The 10,602-nt window shown below is 40.3% G+C and overlaps 1 protein-coding gene across 1 annotated transcript; it reads left to right on the plus strand.

The window, feature by feature from the left end:
• Positions 1-1,883: 1,883 nt before the first annotated feature.
• Positions 1,884-8,725, plus strand: LOC143134626 (interferon-induced protein 44-like). The gene is made up of 8 exons (XM_076295176.1): positions 1,884-1,990; positions 2,299-2,816; positions 2,902-2,953; positions 5,306-5,501; positions 5,675-5,827; positions 7,507-7,678; positions 7,853-7,953; positions 8,288-8,725. The coding sequence occupies exons 2-8, from the start codon at positions 2,333-2,335 to the stop codon at positions 8,462-8,464; spliced, it is 1,335 nt and encodes a 444-aa protein (XP_076151291.1). The 5' UTR covers positions 1,884-1,990; positions 2,299-2,332; the 3' UTR covers positions 8,465-8,725.
• Positions 8,726-10,602: the final 1,877 nt, after the last annotated feature.

The raw sequence follows: 10,602 nt of genomic DNA on the forward strand, positions 1-10,602 counted from the left end.
ATTGTCAATAAAATTGACAACTGAAAAGAATGTTTTTGCGAACCAGGTGTTTAAACTGAATAGAGATCTGGTAAAGCTTCCCTCTGCTGGGAGTGGGCCACTGATGAAAATGTGTATTCCAAGCTCATATAGGAGAAAAGTTCCTTGAAATCTTCTTTTACATACAGCTGTTTGTCCAACTGTGCTAGATATTTGCATATTTGTTTTTTGTGTCAGACACTTTGGGAAACAACATACAATCATCCTCTCTCCATTTAAAAGTCTCACAGCAGAGTCGCCTAAAACGAGGGTTGTGGGAGGTGCCTAGTGCTGCTTCTTGTCTGTGCCCATCTTTCTATTGTTGTGGTTTGATCGCTGCCTGCTTTGGGTCTGTTCCCTGGGAAATTCCTCTCTCACGTCCCGTTTGGAACAAGTAGCCTACATTTTCACTTTAGACAAGTTCAAAAATCTTGGACAGGTGAACATGTCTTATTGAGTCTACACCCATTGCAAAGCACAAGGCTTCTGAGGTGGCAATGACAGCCATTAAAAATTCCAAAAAACATTCCAATGCCATGTGTTAAATGTGCGATCATTATTTGCATAATAATTAGGGTTGTCAATCGATTAAAAAAATTAATCTAATTAATTACATACTCTGTGATTAATTCATCTAAATTAATTGCTGTGAAAGTATTTTAAATATTTAAATTCAAATGAATCATTGAATAATCAGCATTAGTGACATTAAAGTTAAAAAACTCTTATTATTATTTTCACTGTTCAAATAATGACCTAATATGCTGAGGAAATAAATTCAAAAGTGCTTCGGGAAGAAGTTTTTTTTGCACATACAAGGAATTTCAGGCCACAGATATAACTAAGGGGACACAATGAAAATAAATTAACACTCCCCTCAATGTCAACACTTATTTCTTTGCATTAATGTGTGACTATATTGCATTAATGTGTGACTATAGAGTTGATGAACTCCGGTGATATGCAAATTCCTTGCTGCAGACATTGCAGAGGACTTTATTTTCAACACTTTATTTTTTATCAAAACCATCAGGCCGTTTTTTAAAAGTAAATGTTCCAATCAATGATCCAGGCAGCACGTTTTCTTCTCTCCTTCATTTTACAGTCTAATTTTTACTGACTAGAGCGGCTCGGGGTCAAAGGTCATAGGGAATCGATTAATCTGCACTAATTTTTTTAATCAGTTATTTTTTCTCAAATTAATTAATCGAAATGAATCAGTTATTTTGACAGCCCTAATAATATATGTGAATGATTGCGCCTTTATCAGCTTTAGAAACTGAATAACTAGGCTAGATTAAAAAAGAGGTTTTGCAAAGTGATTCATGCTAAAAATAGAGATGTTTTATGAGGGACATAGCTCATATGCCTAGTATTTATTTTTTTATAATTTAGATGTATTGTAGCGTTTCACCAAGAGCCAGAGTTTCATGATTGACAGCCGGTCGCTACAGTATTTTTTGCGTATCTTTGGCGGTTCCCAAACTCCCCCCCCCCCCCCCAGCCTTCACCTCCTGACTCGGCTCGCGTAGCCTACCCATAAACGTAACACATTCCATTGACGTATTCCAGGCATCATGCCACCCTACATGATAACAAAATCAAAATGTGCAACTGGTCTATGGCTCTCACACTAAAATAACAGTGTGGAGAACAACATTATGAAACATAAAGAATAAAGATAACTAGGCTTAAGAGTTTAAATATACATATATTTTTTAAACTTTCCGAAATTGCCCTTGTCATCTCACATAGGCCTACCCCTAGTGGAACCACAGTGGTACACGTACCAGTTTGGGAATCCCTGGCGTCGGTTTCGATTCATAGTAAAAGTCCTTGTGAAGTTTCGAAGGAAGTGTGCAGCAGATTAGCATCTTTTGGTTGTAGGAAGTGCAATTCCTAAACAACGCATGCTGTTTAAAACGGTTAACATTAAACCATCCAAGCTGTTACTCCTGGAGATCTAAAACTGGTAAGCCTTGCATTATTGTCCTGTGTCCTAACGTCATGCTTTAGAAAATGTATCTGCGCCGTGGACAAGACAAGAAAGGGAATTAATTAAACCGTAGGGTCTAGGCTATACTTTGTCCCGTAACACGTTACAGGTGATTAATTGTGGATTAGATAGAAATATGTTAAATGACGGCCAGATTTAAAAATCTCCTTGATTGAGTAGTAGCCAGTGAATATGGAATCAAATGTTTTGTGAGGCATGGGTGTTGTCGTTTTTTTGATAGTTATTTTGATGTTAAGTTTATTATTATGCCTACTTTTCCGTAGTTCTTTGTAGGTCTCCTCCATCACTAGGACCATCATGAGCATCATAACATCCAAACTGACCAGGGATCAAGAGAGGAAGATCTGTTCTATGTTTGGCCATGCCAAACTTAGTCTGATATACAAAGCTAGCGTGCATGGCTATGATAATAATAACTTTCACTATAAGTGCAACCAACAAGGCCCTACCCTGACTGTTGCCTACAACAATTCAGGATTCATATTTGGGGCGTACATTAGTAAAGATTATGCACAGACAGGGCAAAATATTGTCGATGAAATGGCTTTTTTGTTCAGTCTTGATGGAAGAGAGCAGAACCCCGAGCCTTATTGTGTTACAAGTACTGGCCAGTACTCCTTCAGTGATGTAAACACTGGTCCAAATTTTGGGTCTCTGGTCTTCATCTACAACAATGGAGCAGCCATCCAAAGTAACCCAGGGAATTTCTTCAACTTCGACCCATTAAAGATGCATGGAAATGATTTGCAACTGACTGAGTGTGAAGTCTACAGAGTTGAGGGTGAGTAGGATGTTAAGCTACACAATATAGAATGTAATACGTTAAATATTTATTCAAATTTAATTCAGTGTTTTTGTCTCTTTAGAGTGTGATGCTCTCCTGACAAAGCCTTGGAGGAATGTCACATGGAATGCTGAGTATGTCAGTTTTACTTTTAAAAAATATATTAGCAAAAGCCACACTGAATACTTTGTTTAATTTCAATAAGGACACAATGTAGTAGCCTGGTTGACACCAGACCACTTTTTAAACCTCAGTTGAGATTGAGAGTGGGTCTGGAAAGATTTAATTCATGTACGACTTCCAGGGGCGTAACCAGTGGTTAAAGTGGGATTTGGAAGGTGGGGGGACCCTAAAATCCAGTGTTAGTGCAACAGGGAAAAATGGCTCACTATTTGACAAAATATTGAGTATTGTGGTGTAGCAATACTTTTCTTGGACAAGAATTGCTAGTATCTTGGTCACCTCTGTCAGTCAAAATAGCTCCCATATTGATTTGTACCAGGGGTGTCACTAGACCTAGAACTACACTGGGGCACAAGCCCCCTTAGGGGATTCCCGGTGCATGCTTCCATGTAATTTTTTTTGTATATTTTAACGTTAACTGAGAAAACATTGGAGAACCCTTTTACAATTATGTAAGCACATAATGTAATCTGAAAATGGCTGCCTTGATTAAGGATGTAACGATTACCGGTATAATGGTAAACCATTTCAAATATCATAATTATCGCGGTTGATTACCACGGTGTGGAAACCGTGTGTTTAACCTTCCCAGCTTTTGACATACAGTAGGCCTGGTACAATGAAACAAAACTGGTACCCTACTGATTCTGATGTATAATTGATGGATTTAACTGAGATTCGGATTAGGCTATACCTGCTTTTAAAAGGCGGAACATTTTCACCGCAAAACGTGCACTGTATGATGTAGCCACAAAGTTTGTTTCGGCAGTCAGGATGTAGACCTATGAATGTGAGTGAAAATATGTCCTTCTCCAGTAGCAATAGGCCACCTTAAAGGCACCAGAATAAAGGGATCAGATCTACTCGTAACAACTATGAGCACTACTCAGTACTACTCTACTCAGTAACAACTATGAGCGTCCCTGGTTAACTTTTGATAAGGTTTTGCCCATATTTTTGTAGCATAGTAAACACTGTCAAACTTTTTGAAACTATTTTAGCTTCTGTAGGCCTATCAGTGCTTTCTGAACATAATGAACACACTTTTAAAAATACCACGATAATACCGAAAACAGTGATAATTTTGGTCACTATAACCGTGAGGTTAAAATTTCATACCGTTACAGTAGCCCTGATTAAAAAAACAATGCAACTGATTCCTTCTGTTTTTTCCCCCACATGAGCAATTTTCCGTGAAGGATTCCCGGGACACTGAAAGACCGGGGTGCACGAAACTTGGTGGGCATGTAGCCCCACAAGGATAGTATGAATGCACGTCAAGGTTCATGGACTTCAGTTCATGGGGGGCCATACAATAAATTAATTTATGTGTACGTTTAGTGACTGTACACCAACAGAGTTTTCTGTGAATATCTTAGGGCCTAAGATCAATTTGTTGCGTATGTTTGCCTCCAGGGGCCATGTTAACCTATTCCATAGGCACACATGTGCATAAACAGATACACACGCACACACATACATTCACAGTAATCATACGTATGACACATACACACTCAGTAGACATACAGTATGTACGCATGCATGCACATGCGCACACACAGGCACACACACAAGCACATGCACGCACACACACACCCACACACATAAACAGGTACACGCACACATGCACACAATTCAAGAATTTCTCAGAATTAGAACAGGCAAGAGGGGGGTGGGGTTGTATAAAATGTATTTTACATGTGAAATCTATGAACTAATCATGTTTTGGTACTTGTTGTCTAGCCAATACCAGTGAGATTTGAGTGTGAATAATGCAATTCAGTGAGACAGTTAGAATCATATATGCCTTTCACCTTTTGTTTTTAGCCAGCAGCAAGACCAGCAGATACCCTGACTTTGCTGAATTACTGAAGCTAAGCAGGCTTAGTTAGTACTTGGATAAGAGACCTCCTTGAAAGAGTAGATTCCTGCTGGAAGTGGTGTTGGTGGCTGGCCAGTAGGTGGCACTCTTCCTTGTGGCCAAAAACCACCAAACAAATATAAACCCCAATGCCCTATTGCAGTGACAGGGACACTGTACTGCAGGAGATGTTTTCCTTTGCATGAATGTTATATTGAATTAAATTAAATTAAAGCGTGACTTATTTTTGTGGAAAAAATGTGCTAGACTGGGCAGCGGTCATATTTTGTACCGCTCTAGTTTAGATTTTAGATGATGGTGTAGATCAAGGTGAGATGATAATAGCCTTATGAAACAACGTGCCTACCCTGATTGTGAAAGTACCCAATACCATGTATGTATGAATGAAAAAGGAGACAAATAGTTTGATGATTTGTTTTAGGTGGAAAAAGGGCCCTATGGAAACCATTGCAAACTGGAAACCTGGCATTAACTCAGTGGACCAGGCCCGGATACTGCTTGTTGGGCAGGTGGGGGCTGGGAAGTCAAGCTTCTTCAACTCTGTCAATTCAGTCTTCAAAGGTCATGTGACAAGTCAGGCCAACACAGGCACTGCAGGGACCAGTCTGACCACACAGGTACTTACAACTCTGTTACACAAAGCACACAGCTGACATCTCAATAGCCTCTCAGTGGACACACAATGTACAACTGAATGTTTTGCTAATTTCCACATTTAAAAAGCTGTGTTAGTCGAAGTTTACATAGCACAAGTACAGCACACACAATGGAATGTCTTTGTATCCATCAGTTCCGCACCTACTCTATCAGAGGAGGACACAGTAAGAAGCCCCTGCCAATTGTTCTGTGTGACACCATGGGACTGGAAGAGGGCTTAAATGCTGGTTTGGATATAGATGATTTCACAAGCATCCTCAAGGGACATGTACAAGACCGCTACCAGGTGACATTTATTTATTGTATAGTTTACCTCTTTTGCAATATCTTACTCTTATCTTACTCTCTTGCTCTTATCTTATCTCTTGCTCAATATCCTAAGAGTGAAATACACCATATGGACAAACGTATTGAGTTACCTGGCCATCATAAATACAGGAACTTTATGATATCCCATTCTAAATCTACAGGTATTGTATAGCTATACTGTAACAGCTTTCACTGTTCTGGAAAGACTTTCAACATTCTGGAGTGTGTGTGTGGGATTTTTTTGCCAATTCACCCAGAAGAGCATTTGTGAGGTCAGGCACTGGTGTAGGACGAGAAGATCTGGCTCACAATCACTGGCCACATTTACACATAGCTGGGTATTTAGAGAAACAAATATTTCCCCCCCTCCGTTTTCAAAAATAACATCGTGCACACAACATCGTTTTCAAAAAAGTTGTCATTTACATCAACCAGCATAAATACGCTGTTGAGCGCCATCATAACTATGCCAAACCTATGGGTGGCAGTATAGGGAGAAGGATAAAGCCATGCAAGCCAATCAGAATCGACAACAACGAATAACAGTTGCAGTAAAAATGCTAACCTCCGTGCACTCCTTCACCTCTGCTCCTCAATATAGTAGAGCAGTTGTATTTGCAAATGCAAACAGGCCAAAAGCATTTGCACAAACGAAAAAATGAGTACCACCTTAACAGCATCCATGATCAGTAGCCAAACAAACTGTAAACATAGGGCGCTCACATGACGTTAAGCATTTTCTGGTGCATAATGTGAGGTTTGAGAATCTAAAACCCTGTTTCTCCCAGTTGACACGGCAACACATAACTTTTTTTTATCGGCTATATTACCCTCTAGTCACAAATGTCTTGATCTTACTTATCTATCAATTTATAAATCAATCAATCAATCAATCACAGGTATGTATCACATTCCACAGATGTTTGAGGTCAGGGCTCTACATTGATCATTCAGTTTCTTCCACACCAAACTCAACCAACCATCTCTATATGGACCTTGCTTTGCGCACCCTAGATAGTACCACACTTGAATTCACTAAGCTCTTCAGCACGACCCATTCTTTCACAAATGTTTGTAAATTCAGTCTACATGACTAGGTGCTTGATTTTATACACCTGTGGCAAATGGTCTGAATAAAACACATTAATTTATTTAATTGTCCCAAAACCTTTGTCCATAATATGTCAGGTGTTTAGCACAGCTTACTGCTGAATAGAAATAGCTTGTTACAGTATGTTACATTAGGATTAAACTGCTAATGATATGAATAGACCATACTTCTTTTACTACTACTACTACTACTTTTAGGGCAGCCGTGGCCTACTGGTTAGCACTTCGGACCTGTAACCGGAGGGTTGCTGGTTCGAACCCCGACCAGTAGGCACGGCTGAAGTGCCCTTGAGCAAGGCACCTAACCCCTCACTGCTCCCCGAGCACCGTTGTTGATGCAGGCAGCTCACTGCGCCAGGATTAGTGTGTGCTTCACCTCACTGTGTGTACACTGTGTGCTGTGTGTTTCACTAATTCACGGATTGGGATAAATGCAGAGACCAAATTTCCCTCACGGGATCAAAAGAGTATATGTACTTATACTTATACTTACTTTTCTTTCCAGGTTTATATCTAGCTAAAGAGACCGCTGTGTTTCTATTTCAGTTCAATCCATCAGTACCCTTGCAAGAGGAGGCTCCTGGTTTCCGCAAATCTGTGACACTGAAGGACAAGATCCACTGTGTGGTCTATGTGATAGACACCGCCAAAGTCAAACTCCTACCAGCCAGAATGATAGAGAAATTTGCTGCTTTCCGCAGGAAAGCCAACCACCTTGGTCAGTGATGAACTGAGATACTATGTAGTCCAGCAACTTTGCTCAAGATTGCACTGCTAAATCTCTTTTGTCCCTAATTACTATTGCTACAACTAGATGTCAGTTTTCATACATAAAAATAGGTTACATGTGTGTGAGAGAAATGCTGCTTAATTTGTCTCTCTTGTGTGATAGGTGTTCCTCAGCTTGTGCTCATGACCAAGGTGGATGAGGCATGTCCCTTAGTTGCAGAGGACCTGAAAAATGTTTACTGCAGCCGTAACATTGAGGCAATGGTGAGAAATGCATGAACCCTAATTTAAATGATATGAAAAGTGCAATGTCAGACAATAAGCAAAGTGTCTTGTGCATGAACACTATTATGGTATGTTTTAGCATTGAGCTGACCTACAAATATTTGTGCTTAGGATGTTGCTGATGGTACTCAATTATAAAATAGATTATGCTCAATTATTGAATCTGCTTACTAATTTTTAATATGAGTCAAAGCTTTCTTTATTTTGAACTGCGCTTACTACACCGATTACCATCATGCAATGCGGTCACTCACTACGGGTTTCAGTAAGGAACATGACACCATGCATAATACATGACACTGGGTTCCTGTAGATGCGTGAGGTTGCTGTCCAGCTGGGGGTATCCATGTCAGCTGTGATCCCGGTGAAGAACTACAGTCAGGAGCTGGAGCTGGACCTGCACACAGACATCCTGCTGCTCAACTCTGTCGTCCAGATGGTTCGGGTGGCAGAAAGCTACTTTGATGATCTCTTCCTCGGTGAAGAATAGAAAGCTAACTAGAACTTTCATTTAGTGGGGCTGTGACTTATTACAGTGCATGAAAATGCACTGTTCTATTATTCCTAGGCTTCTTATTATTACACTGCATGAAAATGCACTGTACTGTATCACTAGGCTTCTTAAGCATTGCGGAGACCGACACCGACATGAGTGCGGTGCACTCCACTTTCGGCATTCGATTACTTTGACAACATTATTCTCAATACAACCGGCACACCAGCGCAGCTGGTGGCAGATGGTGTGCGGGGTTGCGTTAAGAATAATGTTTTCAAAGTAATAGAATGTCGGAAGCGGAGTGCACTGCACTCATTTGGTCGCCGGTGTCCACAGCGCTTTATACTTCTTTTTATTATTCTGCTGACCACGTTTTCGGCATTTAATTCAGCTTGAACCATTTAGCGTACAAACGTCATATAAACGTTGTTGCGTAGGTGTTATAAAGGACTGGTGAGCTATGTATTTTTCATTTTTGGAAACTTTATACTTTTTGAGATGAACAAAAAACAAGCCTTTCCCCCATATACTTTGCATTGGCTTTATGACATCATAAAGAGCCAATTAAGCTGAGTTGTTCCAACTACCATCTGCTCAACAAGACCCCCTTTCTCTCTGTGTCTCTCTCCATTCAACAAGAATAAAAGAAACCTTCCATCCAATTTTCTCTCCATCCATCCACTTCAAACCATTCATTCATCCATTAAACTAATCTTCTACCTATCAACATCCATTAAACTATCTGTCTATCAACATCCTTCTACCTTGATGTTTCCCTTGTTGGGAGTTGCTTTGATTAAAAAGTGTCAGCCAAATGTAATGTAAAGTAAAGTGTGTGCGGTGGATGGGGGACTATTTTCATTACAGTAAGATCCTTTGGGTGTTTGCAATCTATATGACTTTTATTTATTTTTGACATTTTGGGTTGGACATTTGTCACGTCCCAGTCTAGGGGTTTTGTGGTACATGAGCAAAAGATAGGAGACGGCCAAAAACGGAAAGTAACTGCGGAGCATAAATTCGAAAATATTTATTTACAAAAATATAATAAGAGAAAAGTGTTATAGAACAAAAACTAAGGCTGCAAACAAAATCCAAAACGAAAGGCCTCAAAAACAGACCCAGGCAATCCCCAGCCTTTTCCCGGACTCTCACTCTGAGAGCAGGCAGGAGCGACGGAGACAGAACTGGAACGCGTGGCTTGTGCTAAGCAGCAGAGCAGTGTAGTGTGGCATGGCAGTGGCAACCCAAAAACCAAGAACCAGAGAGCGAGCGAGCCCCCGAATGACGTCAGCTGGCACCTTTTATAGGGCCGGCCCAGCAATTAAGCCCCCTGCTGGACCGTCTGAAACACAACAGAACACACACAGGACAGACCAAAGCAAGCAAACACTGATGAAACATACAGGGACGTAACAACATTGTTCAGAGCTTAACAGCCCAGAGTAGAGTCCATAAGATTATCTGTGATGGACCGAACCAGCTATAATGCTATAATGATGTCTGCCTGTATGCTTCACCTTTTGCACATCTTAATGATTCAAACTTCACATATTCTCCATCAAACAGACTTGTTATACAAATGTTTTTACATGTAAAAATGCAACATAAGGTTAGCCGTCAAATATTGTTCACGTTAATGACATTGGAAAAAAAATATGCTTTTACTATAGGCTAGTTTCGGCCATACTCAATAATATAGCAAAGCGGCGGTCATATAGGTTTAGTCAGAATTTTTTTTTTTTTTTTTTTTCGCATGTCCAAATTTCCGTCAATGATTCCCGGGACACTGAAAGACCGGGATAGACGAAACTTGGTGGGCATGTAACCCCATATGGATAGCATGGAACCATCGTTTTTCGTTTTGATCTGTAGCCCCCCCGCTGGGTAGGGCAGACACAGTTTTCTGTGAATATCTCGAGAACCGTAAGGTTTAGGAGAACCATTTTTTTTTGTATGTTGATCTCAAGGGGCCATGTCAACCCATTCCATAACCACTCATTTCATGTATAGCGCCACCTAGTTAAACACAAAAAAAGTAAAAATGAGGTGTTGTAATCGCAGGTATCTGTGACCTAACATAGTCAAACCTGCACGAAATTGGAAGTGTAGGATCATTATGACACCCTCTG

The sequence above is a fragment of the Alosa pseudoharengus genome, unplaced genomic scaffold (assembly GCF_046254945.1).
Source record: "Alosa pseudoharengus isolate Yale_2024_CS ecotype anadromous, Long Island Sound unplaced genomic scaffold, YU_APseudo_1.1 YU_APseudo_1.1_scf_2, whole genome shotgun sequence".
Classification (NCBI taxonomy): Eukaryota; Metazoa; Chordata; class Actinopteri; order Clupeiformes; family Clupeidae; genus Alosa; species Alosa pseudoharengus.

Coding starts and splice junctions, on each gene's coding strand:
- LOC143134626 (XM_076295176.1), top strand. CDS start 2,333: ATGAGCATCATAACATCCAAACTGACCAGGGATCAAGAGAGGAAGATC. Junction 5,502..5,674: donor GGACCAGTCTGACCACACAG/GTACTTACAACT, acceptor TGTATCCATCAG/TTCCGCACCTACTCTATCAG. Junction 7,954..8,287: donor GCCGTAACATTGAGGCAATG/GTGAGAAATGCA, acceptor GGGTTCCTGTAG/ATGCGTGAGGTTGCTGTCCA.